The sequence below is a fragment of the Leuciscus leuciscus genome (genome assembly GCF_965113295.1).
Source record: "Leuciscus leuciscus genome assembly, chromosome: 5".
NCBI lineage: Eukaryota > Metazoa > Chordata > Actinopteri > Cypriniformes > Leuciscidae > Leuciscus > Leuciscus leuciscus.
Window position 1 is genome coordinate 17,685,395 of NC_138729.1, and position 20,507 is coordinate 17,705,901.

The following is a 20,507-nucleotide window of genomic DNA, read 5'->3' on the forward strand; positions in this document are numbered from 1 at the left end:
GGGTGTAAAACATAGGGTGTAAATGTTTCATTTTGAGATGCATTTTCTGAGCAGCAATTCTTAAATGATAATTTTCCAGGAGGACAGTTGAATGTGCCATTCTGAGAACACAGTGTAACTGCAGCTTAAAGTCTAAGCACATTGATAGGTCATTCGAGTTTTCTATTGCTGTAAGTCTGTGTCTACCCTCTAGGAGGCAGTATGGAGTCTCCCTTTCTCCACCAGCTCAGACTGCAGTCTGTTCTCCCCAGGGACATCATACATGTGACCATACTAACACTGTCCATTACTAGAGCTCCAGCTGTCAACTTAACAGATGTCTGCACAGGCACTCTTGTTTCCAAATGTAAACTATCTTACTATGTTCATCTCTTCAGACTGGAAGGGGACGTTTTCCTCAATGACTGTGTGCATTTCACACTGGAAACAAAAGTTTGAGGGCAGTTTCTTCAAGAGACGAGTTAATGTGTCACGTTTTGCTTTTTTCCAGGCTGACACAGTTTCACTGTTTTTAAAAAGACAAGACAGACAGCTAGAATCAAGTTTTGCAGCATTCACAGGGTGTGTGTCTGCAACACTTTATTGATTTATTATAATTTTTTGCTGTTGATATTAGACAGAAGACTGGAACACGGCAGTTTAGCGCTGACTCACGCCGTAGCCCGTCGGCGTCTCAGCGTTAAAATCCAGCAAATCAGAGGCGGAAGCACATCGCCTTCTTCCCCACTTTACTGAGAGACGCTGCTTTACTGCCCCACTGCTCTGTACTCAACACTTACTCGCACAATACAGTCTTTGAGCCATCCATCTAATATGTGCCACCTTAAAATGCTTCTCGGTTTGATGTACTGATCTGACATTCAGGGCAGCTTTGAGGCTGAGTCTATCTCTTTTCTTTCTCTTATCGGTTGAGTATCTGTCTGATGTCGTGTTGGCACATCTGATTGGGTATGCAGACTCTGTACTGAGCATGCCAGCCTGTGACAGGGACTGCAATGCAGAGCTGCTCTCCTGGCACACACCATTTGTCTGCCCTTAATGTAAATAATCCTGAGCACGGAGCCGCTCATGGCAGAGACGGCTTCTGATGGATTATGTGTCTGCACACGTTCGGGTTGGTGCATGCGGGGGTAAACGCTCCCGATCTTGTCTTTTCTTCGTGTGATGATGTTCAAATAAAAGTGAGCCATTGCTCTCTCTCTCTCTCTCTCTCTCTCTCTCTCTCTCTCTCTCTCTCTCTCTCATTCTGCCTTGCCTGTCTTTTGTCTTCATCGCACATGAACACGTTTACTCTCTGCAGGGCAGTTATCCGCATCAGGCTCTCTCTCTTTCTCTGTCTCTCGCTCGATCTCTCTCTCTCACTCTGTGTCCTTAAATGACTTTCCTCCAGTCTCACTCCCTCCCCCTCTCTCCCTAGTCTCTGTGTCTGTGCCTATAGCCTCTCTCCCCCTTTCTGTGACATACAGTAGATGGTGCATCGATTGCACACAGACGCTTGCTTTCCCTCTCTCTGATTCAGTCCTGTGCGAGGAGGAAGAGGACGGATTGAGACGTATCTCTCTGCTTCTCAAGCTACATTTCCTCATGCTGAGCTGCTTTGAGGAGCCTGCCCGCATTCTCTCTCTCTCATCTCGGAAGATTCTGCTATAGAGGTCAGGTAGTGGCGGGGTGGAGAGGGAGGGTGGGCGGGTGGGTTTGTGGGTCACTTTTCAGCTTCTTTTGAATACTCCAGGCAAGCTTATGCTGAGTTGCCAAACATGGAGACTCTAGTAATGTTGGGGTGAAGAGAGCTGTTTACCAAGGGAGTTGCTGTGCAGCATTTCTGTCGCATTTTTCTGCTGTGTCTGCACCAGATAAACATTGTGTGACTTTTGAATGTAGTAATTTTCTGTTTGTTACCTCATCAAGCCGGTCCACCTTCATTTTGACTTTTTTCTGTCTTAGATGTCTGGTGAGAACATCCTGTCTTTTCCAGAGATCTGAAACGGGCATGATGTCTCAACTCTTGCACATGGAGATTCCAAACTTTGGCAGCACTGTTCTGGACAGCCTGAACGAACAGCGGCTGCTGGGCCAGCACTGCGATGTGGCCATTATGGTCAATGGACAGGCCTTCAAGGCCCATCGCGCCGTTTTAGCAGCCAGCAGCCTATACTTCCGTGATCTGTTTAGCGGTAGTGCCCAGACACTCTTTGAGTTGCCCTCATCTGTGGCCCCATCCTGCTTCCAGCAGATTCTGTCATTCTGCTACACGGGCCGGATGACGGTGAGTGCCAGCGATCAGCTGATGGTCATGTACACCGCAGGCTATCTTCAAATCCAGAACATCGTGGAGCGGGGAATGGACCTCATGTTCAAGGCAAGCGCTCCGTACTGCGACTCACAGACATCTGCCACAGACGATCCCCCTAGCCCAAATAACAACAACTCCTCCCTGTTGCTAGGCGACCAGCCCACAACTCTCTGCAAGATCAAGGAAGAAAAGTTGGAGACCCCGGTGTGTGCTCGGAATGGAGAGCTAAAGCACTCAGATGAGGATAGGGGACCTAGGGGCAGATCTTTAAGGAATGGGACTCTTTTCTACACCAGTGGAGGTGTGAACGGGATCATACCCGTGATGCATGCTTACGAGCACTCGACCCGAGATCATGCCAGCCCCGGTGCCTCTAGCCTCCCGACAACAGACAGCCCAACTTCACACCAAAACGAAGAGGAGGACTTTGAAGACGACTCGTACGAAAGCCTGACAAACGGAAAGATCTTTGGGGGCTCGTCTGGGATCTATAGCAGTAAATGTCGTTTAATGGACTTCTCTTTCGCTCCGTTGCAGCTCAAGATTCATTCCTGTGAGTGTGATCTTTTGTGTCTCTTCCCAGTGCAAGAGAAGATGGAGGTGTCCTCCCTGCCTCTGTCCTTGGAGAACCGTTTCTGTGTGCTGTTGGGAGGAGACAGAGAGGCTCTGCCTGCCGGACTCATCAGCCAGATCGGCTACCGTTGCCATCCTGCTCTTTACACAGAGGGCGACCCTGGAGAGAGACTGGAGCTGATTGGAGGTGAGGCCTGAATAATACCAGCCTGTCTGAAACTCCATGTCCATCTGAATTATTTATCAGTTCAGACTGAGTCATTTGATTCACTGATTCAGAGCTAAGGTCTCCTTGTTTCTCTGTTGTTGGTGTTGTGAAAGGATCTGGTGTCTTCATGACTCGTGGACAGCTGATGAACTGTCACCTCTGTGCTGGGGTCAAGCACAAAGTCCTGCTGAGACGCCTTCTAGCTGCTTTTTTTGACAGGTCTGAAACATTACAAATGTGTAACAAGCATGAATGTGTATCTGTAGAATGTCTGAAATACTAAGATTTCAGTTCTGCAGTCAAAATAACCAAGCAGAGATGTCCTCATATTCAAATGTTTCAGTATATTGGGTTTGATAACTGTAGGGGCCGCATGGTGTTTTGGAAAATTTTTGTGTGTGTGCCCTCCAGTGGTTGACTATGGTATTTTGACTGCAGGAATACACTTGCTGACAGCTGTGGGACTGGAATACGTTCCTCCAACTGTGATCCAAATCGCAAACCACTGGACAGCCGCATACTCAACACAGTGAAACGTGAGTGATGTTAAAGCAAACAAAATTGATCATATTTTGTGTGTGTGCCTGGTCTTAGTGTGCATGATTCCATAGTTTACTTTGCTCCAAAAAAGCTTTGCTTTCATCTTTCATCAAATCTTTCCTTGCCTCCAATCTCCACTTTTCATGAACCAATCAGTTACACCTCACAAACTTGTCTACTGTTTCATTTGGAAATGTCACATTGAAATTGAACTGAAATAGGTTTAATGCTGACTGGAAGCATTGATATTCTTTTCTTTTTTTTTTTTTTTTCTCTCTGTTTTGTCATTAGTCTACTGTCAGAACTTTGCCCCTAACTTCAAAGAAAGTGAGATGAATGTGATTGCCGCAGACATGTGCACCAATGCCCGGAGAGTTCGCAAGCGCTGGCTCCCCAAGATCAAGTCCATGCTTCCAGAGGCGATCGAGGTGTACAGGGGGACTGCGGTCCTCAGCCAGGTGGAAGGAGCCACCCATCCAGGTGGTGGCTTTCCTTTTGAGTCAGAGTTCAAACACCTGGCAGCGTCAAATCTGACTCTGGAGCAGCATCTCTATGGAGACTGCAGAGAGACACTGAGGAATGGCTCTCACTTCAATATGGAAGAGAGGTCCCAAAAAGGTGAAGCAGCCAAGACTGAGCCAGGCCGAGCCAAAGAGTCCGACAACCCGCAGGAAGTTGAAAGGCTTCCGGAGAGTCCCGAGAGAGCAGCCAGTGTGCTCGCTCTCAACCCAGCCAGCAAGAAAGGGGAAAAAGAGCGGGCATCCAGCAGCCCCAGATCACAGAAAGAGGAACAGAACAGACAGAGACCACTTAAAGAGGATCAGTGACTTCTACTTCATACGATTTAAAAACTGGTCTGCAGCTTCTCACACCAAAAAGGATCACTATCAATAAAGGCAAATCTCCCATGCCACTGAACATTAAATTAAAGCTGCATGATCATGAAATCTGGACAGATAAAAAAAAAAAAAATGTTCCAGGATATACTGAAGAACGTCTGCATTAAATACAGTTGTGCTCACATTTTTCCCTTCCCCTTGCAGTCTACAAAATGTTTTTAATTTATTACTGTCCTTATGAAGCTATTTGGCATATATTTACACATATTCCACAAGACATATTAACTGAATAAACTGAAAAACAATAACTAATCTTTTTCAAAAATGTACATACCCTAGGTTTTTAATATCATATATTGCCTCAAGCATCAATGAGTGTTTGTAGACTTTTGTGATAGTTGTGCATGAGTTTATGGTTTGTCCTGAGCAGTGAAACTGTTCTTTGACAAAGCCTCCAGGTCCTGTAAAGTTATTTGGTTTCCCAGCATGCTCTGCACATTTGAGTTTTTCCCTACATTGGAAATCTAATTTTGAGATCCAGTTTTGCCACTATGGACAATTTAGGGACTTGATGCAAAACTGTGATGCTTGAGGCAACACACAATACCAAGAATCAAAGGTATGTGAACATCTGAATAGGATATTTGGTGTCATTTAAGTTATTATTTTTTTCTTATAAAAACATAAATATGTGTTATGCAGCTTCTTCAGAACAGTAAATAAAATAAAAAAAATAGGATTTTATATCTTATTTTTCAAAAATATTGCAAATGTCTGATTCCCCAAGGGGTTTGTAAACATCTGAGCATGACTGTATAAGACGTAAGGTTCTTTCATGGAGCCACTTAGCATACGTAAATGCAGGCACATATTCAAGCTCAGTACATTAAGGCAATCGGCAGTGCGTTTTTTTATGAATGCATGTGATGCACAAGCTCTGGCATTTCTGACTAAATAGTCTTGCCAATTACAGAAACAAATGGATTATGGACTTCTGCATGGCAAAAACAAGTGAAGGACAAAGGCTCTCCTTAATATAACACAACTTACATGCTTCAGAAATCAACTATACTGCTTTAACTCCAGTCGGACAGTGGGGTTGCTATGTACAAAGCTGACTGTGGGACTGCTGAGTTCAGTACAGTAAGGGAAGCTGAACAGAGAACAACAGTTCTCTAGAGAGTAGCCTGGACTCTCAGTTTTCCCTCTCAAGCTTTTTAATCTCTCTTGTTCTCAAGCTGCTGTATAGTAAATGCTTGCCTGTTTTTTTTTTTGTTTTCTTTTCTTTTTTTGTTTTTTTTTCTTCTGCATATCAGCTGGTCTGGACATTTGAAACACGATTGTATGATTGTTTTTGGAAGTGAAATAAAGGAAAGGATTATTTTGAGGGATAATTAGGTTATGCCTATTTGGTCACCATTATTGTTTGATAAAAAAGGGCTTTTGCTTCATTACAGTGAAACTGATTTAATAGATAAAACATGAAAACATTAGCTCAGTTTTACTTGAATGCAGAAAAGACAATACATGTGAAATGTCTCAATGAGGTCTAGATATACAGAGATAATTACAGAATGAATTATGGTTGATAGGATTATAATTTTCTTATCCAACATCTCATTTGCCTACCTGCAGTGCACAACTATATCTCAAATGAATTTTGTTCATTTCCATACAGACAGATTTTCTTCTTTAAATACATGGACGAATCTCTGCATCTGCTCCCCCAGCAGGCAGTTTTGTCTCCTTTACCCTGCAAAAGAACAACATTGTTCATTTTCAGATATCATTGACTATGTTCTTTGAATTATTAAACAAGAAAACAAATGCTGCTAAGATGGAACAGATTCAGCAGCTGTCCCAGACAATAACCTCTGATTTGGGAAAGGTAAACAGCATATTGTGCCATGTGTGGTGATTTTGTTATGGTCTTTATACATCACATTCTGATCCTTTTCCAGATGCCTCCAGATGTTCCAGAAATCACGAACAGCACAACATTTCTCACAGTTCTTCAGCTGCTCGTTCTCTAGCCGAAAGAGATTCCAAATACAACGTCTGGTTGAACAGAAAGAAAGAATTAAGGAAAAGAATACACCAAATAAGAAATATTCTGCTAAATAATCAGATAACCTTTCCTAAAATGAGATTGCTCAAAGTACAATCTAATACTGAATATTTTTCCTATGAGTCAGCAGCCACCGTTAAAAAATTAAATTATAGTAAAATGTAATTTGCGCTGATCATCCTGGATTACAAGTTGCTTAGAGCGTGTGACTGAAATCGAACCTGAGGACTTCCAGTGGTGCCAGCAGGGCACTTGCAGTGGCAGCTGCAGATGAATCCTTCATCTGAGCCAGGAGGATATTTATAGCCCAGGAGACCCGCAACAGCACATCCGCCAGCATGGCTGCATAGTAGTACAACTGCAAGAGCACATCTCTCAATAAGAGCAGTTGCAGCACAGTTTGACCCCTTATACCCTTTAAAAGAGATTCATTTAGTGGCACCTTTTCAGCCTGAACCTTCATGCGATGCCAGTGATAAAGGCTTTCACTGTCACCAAACAGACTAAATCATGCACAACAAAATGTGACTTTGAGCTGTTATATGGTCAATTTGACCGAGTAATGCTTGATCTTAAATAGTGATAGCAGAAGGGTTTAGTAAACAGTATAACTGCTGCTAAATGTTTTTTGTAACTTAGATTATGGACTGTTACTGTTAAGAATTACCTTCAAATACCTGTTTAATGTGCGGGCTTGTGCATACATTAAAGGAAAGATTTACCAAAAATGTATATTCTTCATTATTCACTAACTAAAAGGTGAAATTTTAAATAATATCATGGTCATTATTTTCAATATAGTGCTATATAGTTTCAATATAGTGCAATAAGGACTGTTGTCTTAACAGGGTTGCCAGATCTGTTTAACAAAATCAGCCCTTTGGCCAATCAAAAATAGCCTAATTAAACTAGCCCAAAAACTAGCATTAATACCAAAACTCAAAATATGCCTATCCTATATTTTAAATATACTTTACAGTCACTGTTATACTTGAAAAGCACTGTAGTACACTGTAAAACCTGATAAATTCAGAATATTCAAAACATTTGTGGATGCTGATTAACTCAAAACATTTAAGTAGCCTAAACTAACTCAAGTTTTTAAGTTAAATAACTCATAGCTCAAGATAGCAGAACTTTACATGTTTATTTTGTACTATATACAAACATGTTAATTACAAGTTAATTGAAATATCTAGCAAACTAACTCACAGTTTGTTTGCATAACAGTTGCCTTGGCTTTTGGCTTGATTAGTTGGGGACATTTAATATTCAACAATATTTTTGATCTGACTTAAGGTGGACGATGATGCAATTTTCTTCTAGAAACAAACTTTGTTGTATTATTTTCAGTATATATAACCAGTATATATAACCTAAAATAAACATTCAAGACCCTATTAGATTTTCAATCAAGGGAAAATGCTTGATACTTTTTTTTTTTCTTTTTTTTTTCTTTTTTTTCTTGTTAACTAGCCACAATCCTGGAGAGATTTGCCAATCTGTCACCATGGAAACAAAACAGCCCGCACAAAGGCGTAGCAGTGCCCCTCCCTCACAAAATTCTCCTAACTCTGTCTCATCATCTACCACTGATTTATCATTGTTAGAATATAAATGAAAGAGTAAAATATTTCGGCTGTTGTTCAGCTGAAGTCCGTTTAGTGTTGATTCAGTTCCATTGTAAAGATCATCAGTTATTAAATAAGTACATTTCATCTATAAAGCAGTTATGAAAAAAAAAATGAAAAAAAAGATGTCTTCATGTCGACAGTGGCAAGGAATCCAAACTCCATTAGGTGACAGAAGAGAGAAAAAAACCTTGGGAGAAACCAGGCTCAGTCGGGGGGCCAGTTCTAATTATGTTATAATTTTTATAATAACTTACCTGTTGAGAGTACACCAACTCGTCTTTTAGCAGGCCGTTTCCCTGAAGTAATCCCCAGTCCATCCTTAAATCCCAACTCACTGTAACTAGAACACCCGTACAGGTAGCCACGGCCCATATGTACAGGTATATCCTCCCTTCCACAAGCAGGGCAGATCTCTCTATTACACATATACACACAAATAGACTGAGCATCGTAACATTTTCAAGAATCCTAAATGCTACCTATTTATTTGGTTGTGTACCCCTAGCCATGTTATAGAGGCCGGCGAATGTGACCATAAGAAACACAGTGAAGTATTTTCCTGCATTCAGGAGATGTGACGAGTGGCCAGTGTCCCAGAAGCACCTCAGGCATTGTGCAAATCTAAGCCATGGTGGAAAACACTGGATCAGACAGGTTACAGCCATACTATACTGTCCACAGTCCAGACTCACTGTAACAAACAGAAGAAAATATCAACTAAAAAACATCACAGGAATAAAAAGAGGTTTGAGGTTGAAGTAGTTCTGTCCTAAAACTTAATTTTACTTAAAGTTCCCCTGTGGTGAAAATCAAGTATTTAATGTTGTTTATATGTGTATGTGGTGTTTTTAATATGATTTAAGACAAGCCAAGTGCAAATGCACCATTTCTGAGTGTTTTCTCCTTAAAACAGCAATGAACCAAAAACAATCTCAAAAACGTGGTTTGAAATCGCTGGTGTTTCTGACATCACAAACTACCTTGTAACCAATCACGTAAATGTGTGATGGTCAAGAGTGGGGGCGGGGCTAATTTGCATATTCATAGAACTGCGTATACTAAATGAGGCAAGGGTGTAGAGTTACATTCAAGCTATGTTAAGGCATTACGAATTTCTTTTTTTTTTTTTTTAGATAAAAACTTAAATATGTCATTTTGGTGATCAAAGATGAGTTTCAAGGGATACAATTATTGACTACAGGGAAACTTTAAATATAACAGCATACTCTTGTGTTCCATTCACAGTACATAATACAATATGTCTTGGCATTGATACAAATTTTATGATTTATGTTAATTCACAAGCTTGCATATCAATTAAATTCTGTTTTCGATTCAATTCGATTCTATATCGATTTGTTTGGATATAACATTGGAATCCTGTCAGTAGTACACTGTTATAAAATTACAGCTTAAAATAACATTTAAGTTTCATTTAAAATTTAACATTTAAGTTTCAAACATTTAAGTTTCACATAAGGCAGTTTTTTGAGTTCGGTTCACTCGACAGTGCGTCAGTAACTGACATGGGGAAACAACTGAAGCCTCATTGAAACACGCCGATGAAGAAATTCGGCAATAGTGTTCGAGGCTGCTGGAAGGCCTACCCTCCTATTTAATGTAGTGTTGAACGCTATTTCCTGAATATCACCTCCTTATAGCATGCATTGTATGCTTGTTATATTAATCAGTAGCCTGACATCATCATACTCAGATTCAGAATATGAGTCTGATACTGCTCCATTGTGCTGTGATTATGGGGCGTGTTTCAACCGAACCAGGAAAGAAAATGCCTCTGCACTCAACTGGATAGACCTACAACCAATCAGAGCAACAGAGTAAGTGACGTATGTTCTTCATTCATCTTTTTGATCGACAAATGCCTTGATCGCGTTTCTCTGTTCCTCTTTTAAAATGAATGCGCTGTTGATATCTTCTATAATAGACGCGATGGTGGAATCTACACATGATGTTTCATAAACAAAGTTCGGGAGGATCAATCATCAAATAATCAATCCAATCAACTTGTCATCAAACAATTACCATGTCTACCCTATCAGTATGAGAGGAAGCATATAATTATTCACTCTGTCAACTCACCTAACATTCCTTGACAGTATTCAGCATCCCTCCACTCACTCTTGGCCTGTTCTTCCACAGCCTGGAACACGGGGGGAGTACTTTGGGTTCGGGCCGAATACCGAGCCCGGAGCCTCTCCTCGGGCAGCACGCCAAATATGCATTTATTCTATCTGACTTATTTGTAAGTGTGAACTTGTGAAATCTCAATTCTCCAGCGGCAGTCATCTTTGTTGTAAACGAACGAATTCAACCCAAGCACTTGTTGATGACGTGGATGATTACGTTACAGTTGATCAAATGTCCATCATTGTATATAGCCCGCCCTGACAATTTGATTGGTCCGAACAGCTCTGGTTCGAGCATAATAGCTCCACAACAGATCAAGTCCAGACCGAACTTCCCGACCTAAAAATGTTGCGGGCGGGGCCAAGTTCGGCTGGCATCCAGGCTAATTAATCAGAGCATAAAGGGACAAACTGCCAGCTGACACTGATCATGCAATTGAGTTAGCTTCCAAACAAAGAACATTTTCCCGCTTGAAAAATACACATTTCTCATTGGCCATTGAAGCCAAACTCCAGAGGTGTGGCCTCTGTGGACGTTTAAGGGCACTATCTCAGTGACCGCTTCACTCTTCCTTCTTCTTCTGGTTGTTGTTTGCGTGAAAAGACTGGAGACATCCAGTCCGAGCCGGGCTGGCAGGGCCTCAACACATCAAGCCATGTCGTAACTTTCCTCTCTCCCGACGACAACTACAGAGTCAGGCTAAAATCGCAAGTTCATCATGTCTTCATTAAATCCAGAAGAACTTGATTGCAACTTCACCACCATCAAACTACTGAACCACCAAGACTTTCTCCTGAGATTGTCTCTGGACGCTCATTCAACGGCTAAGGCAGTGCAAGTATTTCACATTTAACTAACTCAACAGAGGTTTAGCATAAGCTTGTTTAACGCTGATGGTTCTGTTTAGGCAGGAGGCGCACTACAAATAATGAAGTAGTTTAAGTGCATGCATCAACTGAAAACAACATAGATCGATGCTTGAGATTTAAGTATTGATATTGGTGGATTGAGAATGAGAAAATGAGAAATTGAGAAATCAATATTTTCAATCCTGCCATATAATATAATATAATTAGTGCTGTCAAAATGAACGCGTTAACACATGCGATTAATATTTTTCATTTTGACGTGTTAAAAATATTTATTACATGGCTTGGTTGAATTCTAATGTAGAATGTAGGGCTGGGCGATATATCGCATGACGATACGTCCGTGATAATTAATGCGATATGGCTCAGCTTGTCAGTGAACTACGGCTCTGTGTAGTAAATGCCGCTCCATCTGAAAGCAGGTGATGGCGATTTACTACTAATCAAGGAACCGGCTTTACTGACGAGATGCGCATAACAATGTCATGCGATATATCGCCCAGCCCTAGTAGAATGCGGTGCTAAGTATAACACACCTTTGCCATGAAAAACGTTGCTATGGACGCAGGATTCTAACCGTAGAGACGGAACGGACTATTTTCTTTAGCGGAAGCAATACAATTGTTTTTAAATCAATAAACTCATTTCTAAATCAATATTTTATGTCAAATTATTGATTTATTTGGTAGGTAGCCATGTAATAAGCAGGGTTAATGTAGAGCGAGGCGGTTGTTATAGTGAATACAACCCCTTCAGGCTGTCGGGGTTGTATTCGCTATAACAAACGCCTCGCTCTACATTATCCCTTACTTAATTGCTCAAATAGAGGAAAAAAAAACTCAACAATTTCATAGAGACATCAGTAGCAGTATTGGCATTGGTGATACTGGCCTTCTTTCATAAAGATGCCATTAAAATTTAGGCCACTGTCTTTATGTTGTTTCTATTAATACATTAATTTGGAGATAAAATGTGAAATTATTACAATAAAAATATATTAAAATTAGGTGTGATTAATTAGTTGTTGTTTTTTAATCTATTGACAATGTTAAATAATATAATATAATATAATATAATATAATATAATATAATATAATATAATACACAAATTCAGTAGCAATTGGTTTAGGATTAGTCCCCTCTTACCTGCGGATGGAGGGCTGTCAGACCACATATCTCTCCAGTTGATCTGATAGAAGCACAGCAGATCCCTCAAGCCAAGGAACAGAGGGCTTAGACTGTTGAATTGATCAGCTAGCCAGCATTCTGAAAAGCCCACAGGCTGGAAGGGGGCTGCCAAGACCTTACACTGTGATATGGGTATTTTAATGTATAAATGATGACATTGTGTATGCTGATGCATTCTCTAGAGACCACTGCTGATAAAATATGTGCTATTGCAAAACATTTTACAGAAAAGATACAACAAGGCAGGCACTATAGTTGACAACATATCTACCCTAGTTATTAATACAGACAAAGTTTCAACACAAACATTAGAATGTCTGCCAAGGTTGGTTTCTTCTGCTTTGCAAAATAAGGATGCTTTCTATAAATGCATGCAACCTCAGATTCATGAGCCGCTAGAGGTAAATAACTATAAGAATAGCAAAGTGCAGTAAATGGTAAAACTATTTGTGCTACAAACTAGTTTGTTCTCGATTACTATAATGAATTAAAATACTATGATCAACAAATGTGTACACTACTGAAAAATCCAGTAAACCAGCATGAATTCCATGCTGGTCCAGGCTAGTTTATGCTGGTTAGTGCTGGTTTAGCTGGTGGACCAGCATAGTTGTGCTGTTCTTAAGTAAACCGGAGCTGGTGAAGCTAGTTCAACAAGTAGTGTTTTTGGGACAAGCAATTCTTTTGCTTACATATTTCTATGTAACATATTAATTATGTAAATTAATAACAATATATGGTTAGAACATATTATTTATTGTAATATATAATTAAAATGTAATAGTAACTTATAATTAGAACACAGTAATGCTGTTTTGTTCCTTAATAAATTCAGGTTTTTGAACAGATCAGTTGGATAAATGATTCAATGCATGGGCGTAGGTTTAGGGGGGGACGCTAGTCCCAATCAATATTTTGAGATGACAAATTTGTCCCCACCAATATTTAGCAAGCTCCTTTGAACTGCTATTTGGATCTTTGCGCTGCTATTTGGATCGATTCCAACGGCCAAAACAACGACAGTACAAGAAACGCCGTAATTTGATTGGCGGCGGTGTATCTGACAGGCTACGCGCGCGGGCCGGGACTACTTTTGTGCTTGCACTGGCAGCGAGCGGGTGGTGTGTGTGTGTGTGTGTGTGTGCGCGCGCGCGTCGACGACGCCGACGGTAAGTTACCAGGGCTGTCTCTCTGCCACATACAAAGGCCAGAGTAAAACATTTTAATATTCCGTTTTTTGCCACTTTTTGTACTTTGTAGATAGATCAGCTATGCCACCCAAGAAGAAGAAAGGGGACATACGAAGGTTTTTCATAAAGCAGAGTGTAAGTAGGCAAAATAACTAGCCACACAGATAAACTAGCAGTAGTAGTGACTGACCAGGCTTTCAAATGCAGATTCTACTGTGGAAAATAGTATTGATTGGTGATAGTATGTGTTACCATGTTGTTACAGTTAAACCTAGCAGCAGCAATCTTTCAACTAAGGTTAAGAGTATTGATTAGGCTGTGCAGCACTGATAGACTCATAGAAGTCACGCTATCATGATAGAATGCTACGTTAGCAAGTCACTGAATGTTAATTAGCTGACCTTAACTTAGAATCTTGCAGTCAACATAAACAGTGGATCTGAGACATTTTTCATAATAATTTATGTAAATAAAACGTTTGGTTGTTCAGCATTACACAGTCTCAGGTTTTTATTTTTTGAGAGTGCATTTTTGAGATTATACAGTTATACTAGCTCTTTAGGGACAGTATACAGGATGGTGTATTGGGGTCAGAATACAATATAATGAGATGAAGTAGATTCACTTCTGTATTGTGATATTCTGTATTGCCAACAGTCTGAAATCGCCATTAAAGCACTGGTATCTTACAACAAAAGAATTCCGGGGGGGGATGTCCCCACCAAAGCTGAGGCCAAACCTACGCCCTTGATTCAATGACTCACTCGTAAAGAAAGGGTACTTCTCAAAACTCAAATTGATGCTTCCTTGTTTCCTGTGACCTGGAAACCGATCAAAGAAAGCCATCTTGAAGGACATCTCAACCCTCTAACTGCACTATGAAGAGGCGAGGCATGAGGAGTGAGGAAACTTCCAGAGGAGTTTTGAGCGAGGATGCACAGGTGTATCCTATGCAGAAGTCTTTTTTTTTGAGAAACCTGACGCATGTATAAATTCTCCTCCCCCTTCACATCTGTCACAATAATTTTAATTTATGCTTTTCCTTTGCAGTTCAAATAAACATTCTTAAAAATGTCTTTAAATAACCAAACTTCAACAACATGAGCACAGCATTGATGCTTTGAAGTGACGCTCGAATGATCAAGAATATTCCAATATACAAATAAGATTTCCTTCGATTCCTCTGTCCTCATTTTCTTTCCTTGCAGCTTTCCCTTGCATACTAAGGGGAGTGGAGCTGACTCTCAAGGAAAGGAAACAAGAATGCACAAATTAGAAATGAGAAGTAACCAAAGTCACCTGTTTCATTCCTTAATGAATTGTTTTGAACAAATCGGTTGAATTAATTGTTCAGTGACTCACTCAAGACATTTGTCAGCACCTACTGGCTAATTGAACTATCAATGCAACCTGCAGAGAGAGTCACTGAAAGTTTTCCACCACATAAACACAGACTAACGGTCTGTCTGGGACTCGCTACACAAACAAGTGGAGTGAATAAAATCAAAAGTCAAGTCTTAATGCCCTGCATTAATCTTATCTTAGTCATATCTTACCATTGTGACCATGAGCCAGCGACGAGCCTGAGCATGAAATATGGAGAAGGGGTTTAGTAGCAGAAACAGGAGCAAGCTGTGAAAAAGTAGTGGGTGGAGCTGCTGTGGGATTGACAGCACAGGAGGATGAAGACTAGCCAGTACACTAGCGCACCAGCACACAGTCAGAACCCCGGCCATCTGCATTACACAGTCAAATATATGAGGCCTCAGCACAGTAATCATAAGAGTACTAAACAAACTCAAATAAATGATTTCACAACTCACCTCAAAAATATGGTAGCACGAGAGGTGGTCTCTGGGATCCAGTCCAAAGATGAGCTTGTGATTTATTGCTGAAGTATTAAAGCAGTACAGGTTCAGTCCGATCAGGAACAAAAACTCAATCAGCAGGGAACTTCCCTTGTAAAGCTTCAGCTGAGGCTTCAGAAGCTCCAGGTCTGTTTCATTGAACACTTTCAAGACAAGTTAACAATTGGACGTTAGTGCGTACACTGGCAAATAGATATGACTTGAAATTCATTCTATCATAATTATATTTTTGCACACATAGTAATGGTTAATAATAGAATGGAGGCCCATTAGAAATGATATGCCATTGTTATAGATTGGTTACGTGATTAATTGGTTAATTGTTAAGATAAATAGTAGGATAGAGGTTGTAAATTTACTAACCTCTGAAAGTTAAAATGGTAAGGAGGGCCAGGATGAGGCCGCAAACAAAGCCAATCCGAAACATTATCCAAACTCCGACTTTCTTTGTACAGAAGAAAAAAGACTATATTGTGTAAGAGGCTTCAAAAAATGCACTATATGTCTACTGTATTTTCCATTTCTTTCTATATTAAATTTTGACTAAATTGACTTCAGTGCTCCAAAAGGACTTCAACATCATGAAAATATCATGACGGAGGATGCAGATTATTCCATACCTCTGTAGATTAATTCTCCATTATTAAGCCTAAGTATGAAGAAAAACTTTTAGATAATATTTAACTAAAAGCATATGGATAATATCAGGATGAGAAAAAAATGTGTGAAACATGTTAATTAATAAATCAAATGATGTCATTGAACAATTGAAAATCTGATTTTAGATAAATAAGAGAACTTTACTGCATTTATCACTTTTTTTCTATAGGATTTTTGTGTGTGTGTGTGTGTGTGTGTGTGTGTGTGTGTGTGTGTGTGTGTGTGTTTTGTGTTGTGTTCTGAAACAGTACAGTAAAAACTTAAGATTTTAATCCTTTGTTTTGGTAATAATACAACCTTTAAAGCCAGTTATTTTATTTTAATGTCTGCTTTTCATAAATAGTCTTAGTCTGTTTGCACTTTTCAGTATACCTGCTGATTCAGAGCCACTTGTATCATTCAGGAGCATATTCACAGGTGACACGTCTTACCAGTGTTTTGTCCATTGCTGGGACTTCAAGTCTTTTCATTGCTCTCAGTTTGTCACCCCCCTCCAGCTGAATCATAAACGTCTGTAGAATTACATTCAGTTTACTGATCCAGAGACTGGATGTTATGTAATGAATGAAATTAACTAAAGGAACAGTTACGGTCCTGCATTCTCACCTCCAGTTTAGACCTGAGATGTTCACATTTGCCTCTGTCTGTGTTGAGCAGAGATGTGTCAAGCCTCTCATTTCTCCATTTTTGGCCATGTTCAGAAGCAAACTTTGAATCGTACTTTATGGTGATCTTGCAGAAACATTTGTAATTAAATTCCTAGGAAACAGTCCAGCACAATGTATATGCACAATGAAAATAATTTGTATTATTTTATACCACTCCAGTCATTAAGGACAACTGATATACTACCTGTCAAAAGTTTGTGGTCAATACGATTTCTTTTTTATGACAGTAAAGTAAATGACAGTAAAGACATTCATAATGTTACAAAACTGAACTTTCTATTCAGCAAAAAAATATTATTATTTTTTTAATACTTTTTTTTGTGGAATATTACAACTCTGATGATTATAATAATAAATGTTTTTACGTTTTACATTTAAAAAAATAACAGTTATTTTAAATTATGATAATATTTCACAATCTTGTTAGTTTTACTTTACTTTTTTATCAAATGAATGCAGCCTTGCTGAGCATAAGAGACTCTTTCATAAACATTTAAAAAATCTTACTGACCCCAAACCTTCTTTTTTTTTTGTGTGTGTGTGTGTGTGTGTGTGTGTGTGTGTGTGTGTGTGTGTGTGTGTGTGTGTGTGTGTGTGTGTGTGTTGCTAAATGTAAATCTTCAAGATTTCTAAAGACCACCTGGTATTTTTGCAGATAGGCCAGGCTCAGGTAGAGCTCACAAACTGCCAATTTTATTTGTTTTATATTAGTGTTTTTTCTTTTGATAGTTGAGGAAGTTCTGATGACACAATTATCTCCTTGAACTTTAGATCCAGAAACATCCTGAGCTACGATCCCAAATGTTTCCAGTCTGTTGTGAGCTTCTGATAGTTTCTCTGTAATATAGAAATGCAGTAGGTAATATATATCTACATTTATTGTAAATGATCTGCTCTAAGTACTTTAGAGTTGTCTACCTGAATAGAAGAGGTTAACCTTGTTCAGCTCTTCCTCACAGCATGTGAAGAATTCCCCTGTCACAGACCTTTGACTGTTTCCTACAAAGTGGTCTCATTATTACTGGTAGATCTTTTTTATTAGCTTTTTTTAAAGTTTGTTTTTATTTGTTTTTATACTATTTTCACAAAGGTGTACATTCTCAAAACTCTTAGTACTAATATGACAACAGATCATCAAAGGTGCACTTTTTTCAAACATTTCAGCATATTTTTAATTGTGTTAGTACAATACACAAAATCACAAACCCGGCGCAATATGGCACCACGCAAGTGTTTCTTGCTTGTTTCAGCCCAACGCAGTTATCCTTTTCACATCCTGCGCCATGTTGTTTAAATAGCAAATGTCTATTTGTGCGCCCATGGGCGTGCTGGTCTAAGAAAACTAGATGTGTTCCGGTGCATTGTTGGCGCGTTGCTATTTTGAGGCAACTGAAATAGACTGCAATATTTTTTTTGTTAGCACAATAGCACAACTGGCTTTTAAAGGGAATGGGAGATGAGACTCTGATTAGTTTATTTTACGTTACGCCCAAAACACACCGATTACTCATTAAGAGAATAGTGATAATTTTTTCCGTCGTTAAACTAGCAAAAGTGGATTCGGACACGCCCAAAGTGCAATTGCACCGCGCGCTTTAGACCATGCGCTTAGATTGTTAAAATAGGGCCCTTTGTGTCTCCTAAGAAAGAGAGAGAGAGAGAGAGCGAGAGAGAGAGAGAGAGAGAGAGAGAGAGAGAGAGAGAGAGAGAGAAATTTGCCATTTGTGAACATAGAGCAGGATAGAGTACAAGGGAGAGGAAACAGTCACTGACTATATACTGTAACATCAGATTGATCAGAGATGCATCAGTAGAAGGGAGACAGATGGCAACAAACACAGCACTTACATATCAGTATGTATGCCATGCGATACTGTAAACAGATTACCATGGTAGAGACTGACACATTATTGTAACTCACCTTCAGCTGTTAAGGTCCACTACAGTATAGATTCAGTCATATGGTATACAGTGAAAACATTTACTGTATTGCCAGAAATCTCTGTTCTAGCAGAATCTCATGGCAGTTTCATAACTTCACCACGCCTTTTGATAACACATACTATAACTAACATTATAGATTAAATTACATAAGTTAGGTCATAAGTGTATTTTCTAATGTGGCAACTGTAGCCTGTATTACTGTAATTATTACAGCAACAAGGAAACATATGAAACATGTTTGTTGCATTGTACTAAAAAGTACTAAATTGAAAGAAGATCATACTGTTGTGTTTCAGTGATTAATCCAAATGCTCTCATTACATATTACAATAATCTTGTTTGAAACAATGATTATGTGGACTGAAATGTGTATAACTGTAACGAAAGCATGGGGTCGGGTTTTGAAAGAATGACTTGCTGTGTTGCAAGTGTGATCAGTTAGGATTTTTGTACTAGGAGTTTTGAAAAAGTACACCTTACTTGAGAAAATAGAACCAAAGCAAATAAAAAAACTATAATATTATTCACTAACTCCCTGTGTATCCTTTCCCTCATTAAGCATTCAACTTTGCAAAGTTATTAATGATTCATTTGACCTGCTTCACCTTTGATATTGTGAGGATACCTGCCATAGAAATCTATCATGCATTTAATTCCAATGGGAATAATTTATGAGGTTATACTGTTGTAAATGACGGTCATAAATATGCCTTAAGTTGACATCATTCATTTTTTAAAACTAATTTTAACAGTGTAAAATTCATGCAAATATGCAAATTACTAAGAAATGTTATTTTGATAGTGGAGTACTCTCACATAACTAGAATTCACCATCTAAAACAACCAATATGCCGATGCTCTTACCATAACAACTGATGTTAAGCCTGTCTTTCTGTTTCAGCATAGACTTCAGGGTCTGAAAAACAAAATGCTTTCCATTATTTGGTTCATTAATCATGCTAAGTTACACTTACAATTGTACTACATCTCTGAAAGGTTGAAAGTGTGAAGAATATATCCAAGAGCATGAAACTAAACTCACCTCATAGCTAATATATTGCTTCTTCCATTCAGGAATCATTTGTAAATCCGGGTGGTCAGACAATGTCATTTTGACTTTCTTAACAGCACTGAGTGCACTGAGTGTTTCTCCAGGTGTGTGTGTGTGTGTGTGTGTGTGTGTGTGTGTGTGTGTGTGTGTGTGTGTGTGTGTGTGTGTGTGTGTGTGTGTGTGTGTGTGTGTGTGTGTGTGTGTGTGTGTGTGTGTGTGTGTGTGTGTGTGTGTGTGTGTGTGTGTGTGTGTGTGTGTGTGTGTGTGTGTGTGTGTGTGTGTGTGTGTGTGTGTGTGTGTGTGCCTCATAACAATAGAATATATGAAAGGAAGGGGCAGTCACAGTGCAAGAGCACAAAGAATCACTAAACCCATGTATAATTCAGAGATGTATATCATGATCTTATTTTTAGCAAGACTGTAGAAAGTAAACACATGGCTGCAATATTTGAATTACAATAGAATTAAAACAGTTAAAGTGAATTGGCTTCCTAAAGGCCAATGCACACTACACCGTCAAACGCAGACCAACACACACAGCCGACAGGAATAACACACTGATCCGACAAAACACGACGTGTCTGTTGCTGTCTGTCCAACACGATCTGTGTCTGTCAGTGCAGTTTGAATTGGCCTTTAGAAGAAAAGGTTCTATATAGAACCTTTAAAGGGTTCTGTCAGGCGCTTCATATATACAGAAGAAAAGATTTGTCACTACTTCCATTTCCTCACAAATTTAAAGTTAAGTACTTTTCCCTATAATGCC

General features: G+C 39.4%; 2 protein-coding genes across 3 annotated transcripts; one reads left to right on the plus strand and one right to left on the minus strand.

Moving 5' to 3' along the window:
- Window positions 1-112: 112 nt before the first annotated feature.
- On the plus strand, window positions 113-5,857 carry nacc2l (NACC family member 2-like). Of its 2 annotated transcripts, XM_082169107.1 has the most exons (6): window positions 113-1,652; window positions 1,945-2,789; window positions 2,877-3,053; window positions 3,188-3,293; window positions 3,513-3,610; window positions 3,906-5,856. In XM_082169107.1, the coding sequence occupies exons 2-6, from the start codon at window positions 1,991-1,993 to the stop codon at window positions 4,439-4,441; spliced, it is 1,716 nt and encodes a 571-aa protein (XP_082025233.1). In that variant the 5' UTR covers window positions 113-1,652; window positions 1,945-1,990; the 3' UTR covers window positions 4,442-5,856. The 2 variants fall into 2 exon arrangements, with proteins under 2 accessions (XP_082025233.1, XP_082025232.1); XM_082169106.1 differs by having other exon boundaries at window positions 1,945-3,053; window positions 3,906-5,857.
- A 194-nt stretch (window positions 5,858-6,051) lies between these two features.
- Window positions 6,052-19,821, minus strand: LOC309498393 (solute carrier family 53 member 1). The gene is made up of 15 exons (XM_082169103.1): window positions 19,733-19,821; window positions 19,555-19,606; window positions 17,665-17,745; window positions 17,387-17,583; window positions 16,685-16,837; window positions 16,510-16,590; window positions 15,782-15,863; window positions 15,374-15,561; window positions 15,107-15,286; window positions 12,319-12,481; window positions 8,655-8,846; window positions 8,410-8,570; window positions 6,743-6,879; window positions 6,326-6,511; window positions 6,052-6,206 (listed from the first exon to the last, which is right to left on the minus strand). The coding sequence occupies exons 1-15, from the start codon at window positions 19,799-19,801 to the stop codon at window positions 6,146-6,148; spliced, it is 1,983 nt and encodes a 660-aa protein (XP_082025229.1). The 5' UTR covers window positions 19,802-19,821; the 3' UTR covers window positions 6,052-6,145.
- Window positions 19,822-20,507: the final 686 nt, after the last annotated feature.